We start from the raw sequence: 18,936 nt of genomic DNA, 5'->3' as shown, positions 1-18,936 counted from the left end.
ATCCCGAGTTGTGATATGTGAAAAGGCTTAAGAGAATTGATTTGGCTACCTATATCACCAAAGTTGACTTACCTTTTCCGGAGCACATCCTGAAAGAACTCCAGAGTTAAGCGTGTTTGAGCTGGAGTAGTGGAAGGATGGGTGACCTATCGGGAAGTGATTCGCGATAGCATGCAAGTGAGGCCAAAACATGGGAAAATGTCGGATGGTGATTGCATGGTCAGTAAACAATGATTTCGAGCTTTTAGAAAAATTAACGGACCGATCGCTGGAATGGGATGGGTCCACGGGCCGAGAGAGCGGGCGTAGGTGGCCCATTAGCTGTGGGCGGTCGAGGCGTTTTAAGAGTACTTAAAATTTAAAATTAACCGAAAGTAAATTTTGAATTACGTATACTGTGATAATTTAGACGTTTGCTTATGGTAGGAAAGATAACGATAGAGAATAAAACAGAGAAATTAAAGAAACGAAGCATGTGAAACAATCACAGAGTAGCTCCATGCTGAGCACTTACGATCTGCTCTCTTACGCACCTTTCGGAGTGAGACAAACGTAAAGATACAACCCGTGATACCTCTGATCTCTCTTCCCTCTGTTATATAAATTTGAATTTTTTTTTCATATAAATTGTAGTAGTTACAAATATGAAATAAAGGAAATATATATATGTGAATTTTATTTCTAATAAATTTGAATGTTTAAATTATAAAAGTATAAATTATCATGAAATTATCAATAAATAAACAAATTTAATTTACAATTGTATTAAAATATTTATTTTCTATTATAACTGTATCCAAACCGTATATTTTTTAAAATCAATTTTGCACTATTTTTTATTAAAACCGTACTTATTGCGCAAAACTCATGAACCATTGTTGCACCGCACCTCACTTTAATTACACACGATTTATTTTACCAAATCCGTCGTTACCATTCAAACCTTCGTTGCTAACCCTGGTAGAATTTTCTGTTAACCACGAATGCATCAAATTTATACAAAAAGCATGAAATATTCACAGGAGAAGCATGGCTAAATTTTTTTTGGCAGCAAACGACTATTCTATTACTCAAGCTTGAGGTGGTCTGGAAAGCCAGATCGGAATAGAACAACCAATAAAACATAAGAGTCTATAAAAAGAACGTGCATTCCTAGCTAACGAATCTGCAATTTCATTCTGCGTCCTTGGAAAGTAACTGATCTTGAATTCTGAAAAACACAATCGAAAAGTTTGAATTGTTTCCAGCTCAGTTGAGAAATTGGGCCAAGCTTGTGGTTGTTCTATCATCGCTATCAGATCCTTGCAGTCCGTTCCAAACCTCTGACAGGTCGAGTGTTGTAGCATGCTCTCCATTGCCCACTGTAGCGCTTCCAGTTCCTAATGTAAAGCTGTTTGCCTCCTTCTCAGGTTTCTTGACCCCATGAGTTGAATCTTACCCATGGTATCCTTCCAAACCCATCCCATTCCACTAAACTGAGCTGTAGAGGTCCATGAACCATCCACCATACAAATATTACCCAAGCTTAAGGCTTGTGTTTCTTCAGTAGTCTGTACCTGTGTCGGAACCGGCACAAAGTCTCTCGCATTATACCAAGCTTGGCACTCACTCTCTGCATACCTGACTAGTTCCAAAGGATCTCTGTCTATGCCTCTAAACAGCTTGTCATTCCTAACTTTCCAGATGTACCAAATTATCCAAGGATAGGGATCCCTATCATCTTCTGGCTCCAGAATACTATTCTTTCTCCAAAAAAGATAGTCTATGTTAGCATAAATACTTGATACAGGGAAGATTTGAGAGCTCGACGGTGTTGCTGATAGCTCCCATGCTTGTAAAGCAGGTGGACACTCAAAGATAGCATGGGTAATGGACTCTTCTGGTGTTCCACATCTTGGGCAATAGTTATCACAGCGTATATTACGTCGTACCAGATTCCTTGTTACTGCTACCTGTCATGATATTAGTTGCCATATAAGATGACACATCTTTTGTGGCGCATTCACCTTCCAAGCAAAGACTTAAAGTTTTGTAATGCTGGGTTGTAGAACTTTTATTTCCTCTTCTTCTCTCATCAAGTTTGTAGCAACCCAATATCCTGACTTAACAGTATATTGTCCATTTTTTGTGTGACTCCAGCAAACAGTATCACGTCGATGGGTAGGACTTATGGCCAAACTCAGAATCATCGGAATCATCGGAATATCCTCTTGAGCTACATATTGTTCCAGCAAACTGACATCCCACTCCTTTGAAATAGGATTGATAAGACTGCTTACAATCATCTTTGGGTTTACTGCTGGGGCCCTGGCATGAGCCGGTCTAGCAGGGGTCAAAGGGATCCAAGGATCCCCCCACACATTAATTTCATACCCTGAATGTACTTTGCTTTTGATGCCCAGAAATAAAAGCTTCCTCGCGGTAATGATACTCGTCCATACATATGATGGGGTATTTGCTGTACCAACTCGCAGCGGCGAACTCATACGGTAATATCTTCCCCGAATTAGGAATATAACAATGTATGGATAATAGGTTAAATACAAATTAATGATTTTAATGTCCACACACCAATTATTATCATATTAATTTTTGAATAGATTATTTTATTCGCTTTACAAATAAGAAAGTACTATACTATGAAGACATTATATAATTTATTTGTCAAACTATCTAGAATCAGAAATCAATACAACACGAGATATATAATCTTAGACTCACTTTCAATTCCAAATAACCTCTAGTCGGCTAATTTTACTATTTCTAATCTTATTTGGTTTTTGATGTTTCAATAAGCTCATCACCATGATGTATGTTCGTGCTAAACGAGAAAAAGATGTGTGTATATATAGATCCCGAGATATATTCTTTAAAGCTCAAAAAATAATAATCTTTATCTCAAAGAGCTCAAATCATTGAGAAAGCTACGGTGGCTAGTGGACAAAAGAAGAGGGCACGCCAAGAGAAGCCTCATTTCCTTAATCCCAGACACTCTAAACTTGTATGTATATTTATTATGTTGATATCCGTATATGTCATTATGTGTGTGTGAATTTAGAAGCTTGAGTCCGTGAGCTCTTTTGTAGAGTAACCATGAACCTTTACACCAGTTTCAGGTTCCCCTCTCCTCTCTTCTATACATATTGCATAACCATATATTGATAAATCTTTGTATGGTCAATTGAGAGCCTGTTTTCGTCATTTGAAACTCTGTGATAACCTTGATATGTAAGTTTTTTAACCAAATCTAAATTTGATCATACAAACTATAGAGCAAGTAGATCTATAATATTTTGAAGTTAATTAGTTCAAATATCATGCTGAATAGGTTCATATAGAGCTCCATGTATATACCAAAAGAACAAAACAAAATTCGGAAATTGCTAATTAAATAAATTCCAAAAGAAATTTGCTAGTAAAACTTAATTAATATGCAACCTTCCGTTTAACGCCAACACTTGTCCATTACTTTGCTCAAGCTTTAGCACCAAACCCTTCAAACCTATGGATAAGAAGCACGGCTTGTTCTCCAAGTCACATTCCCACCGATCACGCTCCAAGAGCCCCGTGAGAGGCGTCTCTCCCATCATCATCCGTCGCCGCAAAGGTCGCTACGTCTCCCAAACTGACCGGCACGTCTCCGAGATGCTTCCGACGGTTATTGAAGGTCCCGATCCAGACGGAGAAGACTCCGGAAGCAGTGTGGATTACTCGAGGTTCCAGAGACGGTGGTACAATTGGATGAAATGTCAGCTCCCGGTGGCTCCGCCGTCTGTTTCCTCGTCTTCTTCTCGGTGTTCTCGGCGCACCGTTAGGTCCTCTGCACGTTAGTGCTCTCGATCTCCCCCCACATCTTAGCATTAAGAACACTCCCATGGTTAGACACTGCTTTCTCCTCACTCTCTCTTATGAGCTTAAATCTGAATTTCTGCTGAATCTTCGGATTGAATTTGTGTCTTAAGTGTCTTCTCTGTGCTTTGAGTTTCAGGAAACTTCCTCTGCGCAGTATACGGCTGCATCAGGTGGTTATAAGCTTCACAGTTCAGTGCAAAATGGTTACGTGATGGGAAGAATCAGGACGGCGGCTTCGGAGTTCGAGACAGGATCAAAGAGTAAGAACAATTCGTCGAAAGCTGTTGAGTCTGGAGGGTTTGTGTTGTGGCATGTGGTACATTGAACTTGTTCTTGGTGGGAGTAAAGTCTTAGCGGGGTGTGATGGGAAGCTTGTGTGGAGGCACACACCATGGCTTGGACCTCATGCTGCAAAAGGTCCCGTTACACCTTTACGACGTGCTCTTCAGGTTAGGCCTCTGGTCCTCCCAGGATGCATGTTTCTTTGCTTTTGCTTTCTTTAAATTGTTTACTACTGTGTACTTTCAGAGGCTTGACCCGAGAACCACGGCGAATATCTTTGCGAGTGCAAGGTGCATAGGAGAGAAAAAGATGGATGGAGAAGACTGTTTCATTCTCAAGCTATGTGCAGACCCGGCAACACTCAGAGCTAGAAGCGAAGGTGCATCAGAGACCATAAGACATACTCTGTTCGGTTACTTCAGCCAAAAAACGGGCCTTCTTGTTCACTTAGAAGACTCCCAGCTAACCCGAATCCAAAACATAGGAGGTGAAGCTGTTTACTGGGAGACGACTATCAATTCCTACTTAGAAGACTACAAACCTGTGGAAGGTATCGTGATAGCTCACTCTGGTAGATCCGTGGCTACGCTTTTGAGGTTTGGTGATGTGTCATCGGGATATAACACTAAGACTACGATGCAAGAAGCATGGGTGATTGATGAAATTGCGTTCAATGTCCCTGGCTTGTCTATGGATTGCTTCATTCCACCTTCTGAGCTCAGATTCGATTCCCACGTTGAAGACTTGTCTCAAGGACCCAAAATTAAGACATTGCAGCAGGGTTCCGACAGATAAAACGGCTTATGTCAGAACTTAGGTTCCAGTAGGATATCAAATGTGTACATTACTAGATGGGTTATTAAGCTAGAAATTTGTGTAAGAAGTTTGGTTGGAGATGTAGATAGAGGGCAGGAGAAATTACTTGTCTTTGCTGCATAATGGTAATAGAATGTGTATAGTCTCTATTCGAGCTAAAACAGTTTTCATTATCAACTTAGCAAGTCAGTCCAATTTTGCATATTGTTTGCGAATTAAATTGAGAGATTAGAAATTGGTCAGTGGGAGACTGTATAACTCTGATTAAACAGATACAAGAATTTCTGTTTAAAAGATTTCTTATAATGCAAACTGATTTTTGGTTAAACAGAGCATTCTATAATTTATCCATGTGATCTTCGTTTTACAGAACATAGCTGCTAACTGTCTTGCTGTTGTACAAGTGCTAGCTGTAATGATGGCTATGAAGGGAAGCTGGAAGGGAAAAGAACCAGTCGTCTGTAAACGAAAGAAAAGCAAAAGACAGTCACGGGGAGATCAGAGAGACAAAGATGACCAACTCTTAGATTATTGAATACATGTTTTTTATTCTTAAGAGTTCAAACATGTATCATCCTTTCCTACCTTATTAATATACTTCACTAAACAGAATCTCTGGTCCCATCTCTTTATCTTATCATTGTTTGACCTCTAAACTCGATTACCACTTTTTGGATTCAACATCATTCAGAGGTTTTTTTCCCATCATAAAAGTCATGTAACAAATGTCGATCAGGTACAACATCAAGCCCTGTACATTTTTTCTCTTTTCCAATATTCTGTAAATGTTGCTAAGTGATAGTATGTTGCTACGTGATAGTGTGAAGAAAGTGCATGCAAGCTTCTCAGTGATTTTAACGACACTTGGAGTAAAGAAAGGACTGGCATGGCGTGACAGTCTGGTGTGGCACAAAGGTTCTTTTTATCCAGTATTATCGCAGTAGTCTCATCCGCTCTAGAGTTTAGCAGAAGATGTAATTAACATAAAATTGACAAATGTAAATGAGTGAGACACATTTTTAAACCATACCACCACTTGTTCTACTGAAAACTTTTGTATCACATTTATTTAATCCACAATGGATTGCTATTTCATTAAAACCAGTCGAATAACAATATGAAATCAAATAACCAAAGATATAAGAAACTCTAACAATATGCAATAAAATAACCATCCAAGCCATGTATATGATTTCCTTAACAGGGCTTGTTGACTAAAGAAGCAAGACTACGAGCACAAATCTCCTTGTTCACTTCGTTCAAAAGAGGCCTAATCAGCTCATTAATAATGATATTATCAGATTTTTGTGTGAACAAGATAGGACAGTTGATTCCGAGCACGTACAAGACTATCCTTTTATGTTTTAGAATTTGATTAGTAACTAATTTATAAATAATTTGAACTTCACACCATAGAAACTAACTATATCTTACATCATAATAAATTATGATTTAAAAGTTAAAGATTTTCTATCGATTAAGATAAAAAAAACTATATTAAATAAATCTAACTAGGAGAATCAACAAATTTAATACTGTATATATCCAACAAATTTATTTTAGTGTTAATTTTTATTTAAATCTAAATTATTATACAAATTATGAATTGATATTAGAAATGATCTAATTTCAATATTCATATTGGCCATTCATGGATTAAATAAAATTTGAAATTGAAAATAAAATGATTATAGTGGTGTATGCCGCGTTATAAGATAGAATCATTGCTAAACCAAAAATTTATCGGTATTACAGGGACAACTATGCAGTAAATTGACTATTAAGATTACCGGACCAACTATATAATAACTAGATGTCTTCATACACTATGTGCAGTAAAAAATTTTAAAATATTTTTTAACAGATAAATATAAATTATATTTTAAAATAAAATTTTATTAATATTTTAAATTTTCTTTTTCATATCAATATTTTAATATAAATTTGATTTAGTTAAACATAAAATTATATTTAAAAATATGCATGTATATATTTGAAATTATAATCTTAGATAGATTTTCTATCTATTTATTTTAATTAAATATATTAAATAAATTTGTAAAAGTTGCATAATTACCAAAAATTAAAATTAAAAAATATTTATAAAATTGGTAGATATATAAGAAAATAATGATTTTACGATTAAACTTTTATAATTTTCTAAAAAAATTGTATACATTTTTGAAAATTTTAGTAATAAAATTGTATAACTTAAAAATATATAATTATATTATATTTTGAAATTTTTAATGCCATATTTGAATATATTTATTTTAATGATGATTTATGAGTTATTCCCATATTCTAAAAAAAATTCCAAAAATATAAATTTACATTAAATATAATATATGAGTTATTACCATATTTTAAAAAAATTACCAAAAATATAAATTAACATTAAATGCAATTGTCTATGTCATATTAAGCTACAAGACATGTCATCAATTTCAGTAGCTATGTCATATTTGTTTTGTGAAATTGATTGTAGAAAGGATATGTGCCAAAATCACTTCGCAAATATAGTGTAGGAGATGAAATAATAAAATTACTAGAATTACTACGTAGTAAATGGACTAATAGGACTATGATGTTTTACTAGGTCTTATGTCTAGTTATAAAAACCCATATATTCAATAATACAATATATTTTAGTAGAGATAACTCATATATTTACTATTGTTATGTTTGTATATGTATTTACATAGCAAAATCAACATAAAATAATTATAATTTTTTATTGTTGATAGAAAATTTATCATTTTCACAAAAAAACTTTCTTATATTTTTATGCTTGATGTGTGAATGGTAAGACAGTAGTAAGGCGAATCAAACAAAATAAATATTTTTGAAATTTTATTTCTATGAATGTCTAATATTATGATTATAATTGTGTAAAAACATTGGTTCAACTATAAAATCACAACTTTTGACATGGTATAAACTTGAAATTTGCAAAAGTATTAACATGTGTAAGATACTATTAGTTTGAGTATTACTATGGGTAAATATAATATTCATTCTTGGAATATGACGGTTATACCTATCAAATTCTTTATGATTCTTTAAACACGTGTTAAATATGTTTTACACGTTTTAGACATATTTTCATTGTTATTAATTTGTCACAAGTTGTTATAGGATAATTTGAGCACATCAATAATTTATGTGTAATTGTATTTAAGCTGAAGTTCATATGCTTTGTCTTTTATCGAAACCCTCAAACCCGTTGTCCATCTCCTTTTACAAGCCAATCATAATGATGTGCCTTCCAGATTTTTTTTTAAACTAAAATTAAAAATAAAAGCAGTATCTCGACGATCTTCTTACAATGGATATGTTAAAAACAAAGGCCATCAGATGTTTTGCTCATCTTACGAATATTTTTTAATACATGTATTATAATTTAAATAACATGATAAGTTATTCTGTATACTCTTAATCATTTTTTTTCAATTTTCATTTACGTCTAAGTCTCTTCTTAACACAAAAGAAAACCAAAAAACTAAAAGACCATAACAACATATCAAATATTCCAGACAATAAAGTAAAGCAAAAAAGTGAATTTTGGATCTCTCTTAATATACTTTACATTTTTAAACCAGAGGTGCAGTGTCTAAAACTTTGAAACACACAAAATCCAAGTAAGAACAAAATAAATAAAAAGTAAATAAAAAATAAATTTAATGATAATTTAGAAGAAAAACTTTTTTCTTAAAACGAATTGAGATAATGATAATATTTCATTGGTTTGCTCAATAAATAGATATATATATATATATATATTTACTTATCATAATATTTCATAAATATATTTTTATAAAAGAAAGATAGATAATGATAGCTTTATTATTATAGTTAATTTATTGCTAATTATATAATGATAAATCTAATTATTCATTAAGCTATCATCTACTTAACTGTTTTAGAAACTAAACCATTAAACACATGTTCATAACATGATTACAAAGGCAACTCTCTAAACATAATATCAAAGCGTAATTTTCTTATAAATTAAACAGTAATAAAACATGGGAAAATTTGGAGAAATACACTCAAATAAGATTATAATTTGAAATCTACACCATTGCTTAAGTTTTTGGAAAATTACACTTATACATATGTAAATTTACCAAATTGTCTAATCTTAATATTTCTCAATTCCTAATTTATTTTATATTTAAAGAACGGTTTTACAAAAATGATTTTTTTTAAAAAATCTTTAGAGTATCTGCACAATATATTTTTAATATATCTTATTTTTTTTATTATTTGAAAAAAAAAAACTCAAGACGACATCTCGTCTCCCCAGTTTCTGATTTTTTTTTTCTTTATCTAGTTTCACTGATTCTTCATTTCATCTCAAAAAGAGGTTTGTTGATATAAGAATCAAATCTTTGGCTCAAACAAATTTATAGGATCTTCATGTTACATAAAAAAAAAGAACTGATGAATGATAATCAGTGTTTCTTAGTGTTATTGGATCACATCATACTCAAAGTTAAACAAATTAAGCACATATGTGAATAGACATTTATAACTTGCCTGACTTCTAGTAAAGATGAATATTTTGTAGACAATGCAAATAAACGTGACTTGTTTATATAATGTTAAGAAAATAAAATAAAATCTATTTAAAGTTCATGATAAATTCAAAAAAATAATAATTTGTTTTTATAATATTTTTGTTATTGTAAAATTTTAAATGGTAAAATAAGATATTTATCTCAACACACAAATTTATCTTAAACATAAACAATTATAATAGTATTATTCTTATTAATTTTAAATCTATATCTTAATTATTGAAATATTTAATCTAGGTAAAAACATCAATTCGCGTTTAAAAAGTGTAGTTTTGAAAAAAATCAAATATAAGGTGTAATTCTCAAAGTTCAAACTGTTAGTGGAGTAATTTACAAATTATCCCGTAAACATACACGTGAAATAACTACCATTAAGTAATTTAAAATACTTTATCCATTATTTCAAACTGCATGTAACAAAATCGTCTTAATGCCGAGTCTTTCAAACCAAACGAAAGAAACAACAAAGAAAACTCCAACCAAAAAAAAAAATCTAACATACATAAATATAGATATCAAGAACCCGAAAAAGATCTAGATCTAAAGAGAGAAACCACATCTTTGATGTTGTTGATATAGCCCTTCATGCAAGCAACTCCAACCATCTGCACCAAATGATTGAACCACTGAAAGAGAACATCCGTAACAGCATGAAAGTGATAAGAGAATGCAAGCAATTAAAATAATAAGAACACACTATACCTAGAGGATGAAAAACTATAACCGAGACAACTTGGAATGAATGAGAAAAAAAGAAACTTATAGAATTTAAAACCTATTACATCACATGCCAAAAGACAAAATAAGAATTGGTTTTAACTCGTAAAAGTCAGAATAATTTCTAATTTTCTAATTATGAAAAATTTGTACTAGTTATATTATTTAAACTAATAAATTAGTGACTCAAACTAAAAACTAAGAAAAACATGACAAATAAGCAAACATATTTAAAATAGAGAACATGACAAATAAGAAAAATTACTAATAATTTCTAATTATAAAATTTATAATAGTAATATTATTTAAACTAATAAATTAGTGACTCAAACTAAAAACTAATAAAAATATGACAAATAAACAAAATTAGCTAAAACATGGTGAACATGACACATAAGCAAAATTACTTCTCAAATAATAGTATAGATAGTAATAAATAATAAACCCAATATTCCAATAAATTTTTATTATTTTTTCAAATAAGCTTTAAACCTTTTATACTTGTTTTCATAGGATTTTGTTTACAGATTTTTTATTTACCTACTCATAATAATATCTAATAAATCTAATAAAACATTAATTTTTTTGAACACATAAAATATGATGTTTATTCCAAAAAATAGAAAACAATATGAACACAAAACACAAACAATTACCTGAAAAGAAAATCTCATCTAAATCTTCAAAATCTTGAACATAATAGAAGTTAAGATGAGAACAAAGGTTTTAACTATCTTTTTCTTGATTTTTTTTCAAAAGACAAATTAATCAGAATAATAAAGTTATAGATGTTTTACACTTTCTTGCCTTATACATAGTACCAAAAAATCAAATTAAAAGGCGTCACAAGTTCCCTAGAACTACGTAAGCTTGAACCCTATAAGGCTATAACAATATAACACACACACAAAAAAAGAAGAAGAAAGCGTCACAATTTCCATCTTGTCAATGTTTGGGATATCACTTTTCTCCACCTTTTCCACAATCACCTGCAACAAAACACAAAACCCCTTTTCTTGAGTGATCAAGACAACACAAGATAGTGATCAAAATCTTGAAGAAGATGAAAACATATGTTTCAAAACAGTTTTGGATCATAAACAAACGAATATTTTTATGATCTAAACACCGTACAAACACAATTATATAAAGTAACTTTCCTCTAAATGGTCCAGTGAGATGGATAAACTGTTAAGCAAATAGTTGTATTATTCGATTAACAAAGATAAACAATATCAAATCCACCAAGAACCTACTTTCCGAATGGATTCAATCCTGAGAAACGAGAACAAGCTCTCGAATCCCCCTCTTGAAGAGAAAGTATCTCAACAAGCCTTTGATCAGATTCTAAAACAATCGATGAATGAAAGAATCTAAACAAGTTTGTTTTATACTCCTATTTGCTTATACAATATATTCCCTCCACGTCACCTCCGCTGCCACATCACCATCTCCACTTCTTAAATCTTTACGTAGCCTCTTACGAACATACACCCTCAATGGTCTATCAATACCCGCCGCGTTGAAACAAAGCTTGTCCTCAAGCTTTAAGTGAGGAAATTGCTTGATCAGCATAGCAGTGTTCTCCCACGAATTCTCATGATCCGGAAGACCTGTCCATGACACCAAAGCCTCCAAATAACCAGCACCATCATAACGAGTATCCAACACCAACTCTGGTTCGACAACGAATTCATCCGCCACAGAAAGTGACTGAGGAAGTGAAGACACCCGATGACCATCCCCAATGACCGGTTTTAGCTGAGACACTTGAAAGACGCTATGTATCTTTGAATCCTCCGGTAACTTCAATCTATACACAACCGCTCCCACTCGACCAATGACTTCAAAAGGTCCAAAGTACTGTGCTGCTAGCTTCTGATACAAACGCTTAACAACTGATTGTTGTGTATAAGGACGTAATTTGAGAAAGACCAAATCACCAATCTTAAAAACTAACTCACGACGATGCTTATCCGCGTTTGTTTTCTTACGGTCCTGGGCCACAAGCAAATGTTGTTTGATCTGACGAAGCATGTTATCACGTTCCTTTAACATGACTTCCAAATCAAAATTTGCAGTAGACCCTTCTTCATACTTCAATAATGATGGAGGAGCACGGCCATAAACAACCATAAACGGAGTAGTACCCAATGATGTGTGATAGTTGGTGTTGTACCAAAGCTCTGCCCATGCTAAATACTTCGCCCACGACTTAGGATGAGAAGATGCAAAACATCTCAAATAAGTCTCTAGACATCGATTAAGAACTTCAGTTTGCCCATCTGATTGAGGATGAAAGGCAGTACTGAACTTAAGCTGCGTCCCTCCTAATCAAAACAAACTCTTCCAAAATGAGCTCAAAAATATCCAGTCTCGATCTGAAACAATAGATCCAGGAAACCCATGCAACCTTACAATCTCCTGCATGAATAAATTCGCCACATAAATGGCTGTAAATGGGTGTTTAAGGCACAAGAAATGGGCAAACTTGCTCAACCATCCACCACTACTAACACCACATTTGTGCCCTGCGAGACCGGAAGACCTTCGATAAAATCCTTTGATAATGATTCCTACACCTGCGTTGGAACCGGTAATGGTTGTAATAAACCCGCAGGCGTCAATGTTGAATATTTGTGTTGCTGACACACATCACAAGCTGCAACATAGGTATGTACGCTCTGAGTCATCTTCCTCCAATGAAACCCCATCTGAATCCTTCTTACATTTTTCAATACTCCTGAATGACCTCCTACTCGACTGTCATGAAATACCTTCATGAGCAGAGGAATGTATATAGAATTCTTCGGTAACAACAAACGTCCTTTATACATAACTCTCCCATTGACCAATGAATACCCTTCCTTCTTCACTGTGTTTTCCATCACCGAAGTTTTTAGCTTCTGCAATTCCAAATCTGCATCTACTTCACCCAAGATATCCTGCAAATTGAGAGTTTGAGGCATCGTTAATGAAGACAGTGGCCAATTCCCATTCGTCTCAGGGACTGTCCCAATTCGCGAAAGTCTATCAGCAGCTTTGTTCTCCACTCCCGGTTTAAACACTATATCAAAGTCGTGTCCCAGAAACTTAGTAAGCCAGCGCTAATAATCCAAGGAAACTTCCGTTGCTCCAATAGAAATTTTAAACTTTTTTTATCCGTATGCACCACGAACTTCCGCCCCAACAGATAATGACGCCATTTCTGAATTGCAAGCACAATTGTCATTAACTCCCTCTCATAAATTGGTTTAATCTGCTCTCTATCTGACAACCCCGAGCTGAAATATGCAATAGGTCTCTCGTTCTGCATCAGTACAGCCCCAATACCATACCCTGAAGCATCTGATTCCACCACAAATGTAGCAGCAAAATCCGGAAGAGCTAAAACAGGAGTGGTGCTCATCGCCTGTTTTAACGACTGAAATTAACCCCTTGCTTGCTCTGTCCAATCAAAAGCATCCTTCTTAAGTAGTGATGTTAAAGGACGAGCAATGACTCCATAACCCTGAACAAACTTGCGATAATAACCAGTCAAACCCAAAATTCCCATTAACTTCTTCACTGATTTTGGTTCAGGCCATTTTTGCATCGCCTCTGTTTTCTCCGGATCAGTAGCAACACCATTAGAGCTGATTAGATGTCCCAAATAATCGACTTGTTGCTGACCAAAGAGACACTTTTTCCTATTAGCAAAGATTTGATTCTGATCAAAGATATCAAGATTAATCTGCAAGTGCTGAACATGTTCTTCCACGGTTTTGCTGTAGACCAACACATCATCAAAGAAAACCAGAATGAACTTTCAAAGATAGGGTCGGAAGATTTCATTCATGAGTGCCTGAAACGTGGCAGGCGAGTTTGTTAAGCCGAAAGGCATAACAACAAATTGGTAGTGACCATCAGCTGTACGGAAAGCAGTCTTATGAATATCCTTCTCCTGCATCCTGATCTGATGATATCCTGACCTCAAGTCCAGTTTGAAAAAGATTGTTGCACCATACAGCTCATCCAAAAGCTGGTAAATCATAGGAATAGGAAATTTATCTGCCACAGTTACCTTATTCAACGCTCTATAGTCAATATAAAATCGCCAAGTCCCATCCTTTTTCTTCACCAACAACACCGGACTAGAATATGGACTGTGACTTGGACGGATAATGCCCGACTTTAACATCTGAGAAACCATCTTTTCCATCTCCTCCTTATACGCAAGTGGGTATCTATAAGGGTGAACACTAATGGGTCCAGCTCCTGCTTTTAAAGTGATAGCATGCTCTCTATCTCGCAGAGGCGACAGCTGGGTGGGTTCAGCAAAAACTTTCAAATACCTCTCCAATAAGTGCTCTATCGGAACCGGAATATCAAGATGTTTATCGGATGAATTGACTTGAAAGAGCTCTACATCAAAGCCTAGAGTCTGTCTCGGATCGACATACTGAAATGCTTGAACTGACGTTTTGTTGTTGTGTATCTATTGATCCCCAAACAATGTGACTCTAGTGCCTTTGAACCAAAATGACATCTCTTGCGTCTCCCAATCAACCTTACATCTGCCCAACGTGCGAAGCCATAGCACGCCTAATATCATATCTATCTGTCCCAACTCCAACATGATGAAATCAGCTGTATCAACCAATGACTGAACCGTAAATGTGATTTGTTTGCACATTCCTGCGCCTTGGACAGTGATGCCAGCCCCTAGTAAAATATCCAATGTTCTGCTCTAAACTGGTCTGACATTTATCTTCTTAACCACCGAAGGATCTAGGAAATTGTGAGTGGCTCCACTGTCTATCATGATCACAATCTTCGTCTTACCAATACAGTCCCAAAGCTTGGTAGTTGTTGGTGATGATAAACCCAAAAATGGCGCCAAGGAGAGCTCCATCAACTCAGTTACAATGCCATTCTCATCTTCAAATGTATCATTCCATTCCTCATTTAGAATCTCTACTTCACATCCATCAATTACGGTCAACACGCGTAACTCCATGAATCTGCACTCATGTCTCTTCGACCATGTTGCGTCACACTTGTAGCATAATCTCAACCTCTTCTTCTCTGCTACCTCAGCTGGCGTTAAACGACGAGGTCCAACGTGATTCATCTGTCTTTGTGTTTTTCCGTTCTGCGTTTCTTTAGAATTGTTACTATTGAACTGTGTAGAAGAACGCAAAGGATTGTATCCTGTAGCTCGAGGTGTAGTAACTGAATGGGAAACTGCTGCAACTGATTTACAAAAAGCACTGTCTTCCATTGTAATCATGCTGCCATATGCTCTCTTAACCCTTTCGGTTCTTTCATCTTTACTACTTCCTTCATTTCCGGTTTCAGACCATTAAAGAACACGTGAACCAAGTTCTTCTCATCAATCCCAGTCACCATTGATCTCAACTCCTCAAACTCATTAATATACTCCACAATAAATCCTCTTTGCGTTATTGCGAACAATCTTTTGACTGGCTCATCTTCAATCCTTTGTTTGAACCGCAACAAGAGACGTTCCTTAAAGCTGATCCAGTTCGTAAACGGATCTTCTTCCATCTCGATATTAAACCAGTTCAGAACCGCTCCTTTAAAACTCACCGCCAGTAAATCAAACTTCTCAAGATCAGAGAAATTTCCCAATCGAAAGAAACATTATGCTTTGTTTATCCACACATTTGGATTAACACCAACAAAGTTCGGAAAATCCACTTTCTTCAACAAATTATTCCTCGTTTCCAAACAGTTCGCAATTCCCCGATAACCTAACTGCTGATCCTCCGTAAGGATGGGTTGATTCGAAGGTAGTACATGCGCCTCTGGATTGGAAGTTCATGCCATCGATTTCCCAAATGCCTTGTCAGCTCGATGCAAGGATTCGATCCTCTCCAATGTCTTCGCGATCGATTCCATTCGATAAGCCAGATCGTCGTTCGACTTCGCCAATCTCTCCCAACCGCCTTGAATCACATCAACTTGTTCCTCAAAGCTCATAAATCCTCGTAGATCGTCTCTAACTCATTATCCGAAGTCGCCATCGTCTAATCGTACCATTTCGCAGCTCCGATCACGTAACTAACTCAGTCGCGAAGATCCGATCGAGTCACCGCACCAATTTGTTAAGCAAATAGTTATATTATTCGATTAACAATATCAAATCCACCAAGAACCTACGTTCTGAATGGATTCAATCCTGAGAAACGAGAACAAGCTCTCGAATCCCCCTCTTGAAGAGAAAGTATCTCAACAAGCCTTTGATCAGATTCTAAAACAATCGATGAATGAAATAATCCTAAACAAGTTTGTTTTATACTCCTATTTGCTTATACAATATCTTCCCCCCCCATGTCACCTCCGTTGCCACGTCACCATCTCCACTTCTTCAATATTTATGTAGCCTCTTACGAACATACACCCTCAATGGTCTACCATAAACACAAACTACATTGAAGATCACTAAAGCCAGATTAAAGCAACACTGAGAGAATGAGAAGGAAACTTACTGAAGAGGACCTTGTCAAGATTCTCATTTGCAAGGTACTCATAGACCAAGAGTTTTATCGTCTCTGTGTGTGCAATAATCCTAAACATTAACGACATTTCAATGATGGGCTTTAGCTATCAACTTGGCCTCGTTCATAAACTCTTTGTTTTCCCTAAGATAGCTTCTTCACTGCTATGTCTCTCCCGTCAGTAACCTTCCTTATTACACAAGGGTTTAAGCTCATCAGAAAAACTAACAAAACCCAAAAAGAGCACACATAAAGAAAAAAGAGGACAAGACCTTTTGTGCATGGTAGATAACAAAAGTGTAAGAACCTTATTTTACTATAATAAGACAACTGATATTTGTAAAAAATAATAAGAACATAAATCAAAATTATAGTACCAAAATAAATGAATAAAGAAGAATTGTAAAGTTTAGATGATAAATATATTTTCTTAAATATTTAAACTCTCCGTAGTGTGGCGTTTTGTAGTGCTCAGATTCTCAAGATATAACTGCAAAGTTTCTATCTTCCAACACGGAGAATTTTGTTGTTGGTGTGTTGTTCGTCTCTCCTTTTTATAAATAGCTGACAAGAGAAGTTTCAGTATCCAAAACTAAAGTTTGCGTATAGTTTTTTCTTTTCCTAAGTGAACCCCTATACAAGCAGCACTACAAAAAGGTGTATTATTTACCGGATGTTCCACGTTCTCTGCCTGGTTCATCTCTTCATCTTGCAACCCAGCCTCAGCATCTTTAATCAAAGCTTCTTCTAAAATCTGGGAAAAGTTGAGAATTTTCAGGGTCAAGATAGTCATCTTGGTTTTCTTGAACCCTCTAGTCTTCGTTTTGGAGCATGTCGTGAATATTCTGCTGCATGTTTGTGTTCGGAATCAAATTATGCTGCACGTTCCCCTTCCTATGCACATCATGCAGCTGTGGAAACACCTCTTTAGTTACATAAGTAAATACATACCAAATAATGCATGGTTTATTTATAAACATACATAAATATATGGAACCATCCTTTTTAGCTATATTTCTATAAAAAAGTTATAAATTTACAATGCTTTTTATTCATATTTAAAATTAATTTAAAAATAAAACTAATTTATCAATTTATAATGTTTTTTCATATTGTTAATTTTTGTGGTTCAAATCCACACATGGATGAACAAGAGCCAAGAAAAAAAAACTTAAAAGAGATTCTCCTATACCTGTCAAAACTGGTCTTCACACATGGTCGATTGTATGTAGCTCTCTCATGTGTTAGAACCAAATCCGGAATGACGATCATTCAAGAAAAATGTTTACATCTTCTAAATTGAAGGACATAGTCTACAAAAAAAAATTCAACAATTTAACATCGTATCAAAGTAAGTAAACTATTTTATTTGCCATTCAGTTAAATATGTAGTTACTTTAATTATTAAAATTTTCACTTTGATGTTTCCTTATGTTTTAGACATCAATGACAGTATAATATCTTCACCCTGACATGCCATAACAAGAATCACAACTTAATTGTTGTCAAGTACTATGTGTTAACTATAACCTCATATGCAAAAACATGTATTATATATTATAATTACTGATTGCTATTGCAACATCTTCAGGGCTTACCTTTCGTATAGAAATTACAACTACCGGTTCTCTTTTTGAAATACTCTCTACCATATTATCAAACTATTGATCTCATACTTTAGTTAAATTCTGCTTGATAATTAAACTTAACCTTTTCAATGTTCATTTACAATGACAATAAACACATATTCAACTTTCTAAAGTTAGACATGCAAATCACATTTTTTGGTTACATAAACTGTACACAAAATTCACAATGTCAAAAGTATAACTAATTACTAATATATGTCAAAACACCAAACAAAAAGAACAAATATATCAAAATAATATATATTTACATGCAGTATCCAAAACAAATAATATAACTAATAAAGTTTAAGAATCCCACAAATGAAAAAATAGTCCACATTGTAATTAAACATCAAAATATTATATATTTACATGCAGTATCCAAAACTAATGTTTGCATATAGTTTTTTTCTTTTCCAAAACGAACCCTTATACAAGAAGCTCTACAAAAAGGTGGATTATTTACCGAAATTCCAATTCTCTGCCTAGTTCATCTCTTAATCTTGCAAGCCAACCTCAGCATTGTTAATCTAAGCTTCTTCTAAGAGCTTGGCA

General features: G+C 34.5%; 1 protein-coding gene and 1 pseudogene across 1 annotated transcript in view; both read left to right on the top strand.

Annotated features, from left to right (window-relative positions):
- LOC106302743 overlaps positions 1–1,426 on the top strand; it is a 21,252-nt gene extending 19,826 nt beyond the window's left edge. Inside the window, exon 7 of the mRNA XM_013739192.1 lies at positions 1,248–1,426. Coding sequence (XP_013594646.1) covers positions 1,248–1,426 — 179 coding nt within the window. The remainder of the gene's footprint in view (positions 1–1,247) is intronic.
- Positions 1,427–3,008: 1,582 nt separating this feature from the next.
- On the top strand, positions 3,009–5,983 carry LOC106301938 (annotated as a pseudogene).
- The last annotated feature ends 12,953 nt before the right edge of the window (positions 5,984–18,936 follow it).

This window comes from Brassica oleracea, chromosome C7 (genome assembly GCF_000695525.1).
Source record: "Brassica oleracea var. oleracea cultivar TO1000 chromosome C7, BOL, whole genome shotgun sequence".
Taxonomy (NCBI): Eukaryota; Viridiplantae; Streptophyta; class Magnoliopsida; order Brassicales; family Brassicaceae; genus Brassica; species Brassica oleracea.
Note: the sequence above shows the minus strand (reverse complement) of the source record. Positions and strands in the feature narration are given on the sequence as shown.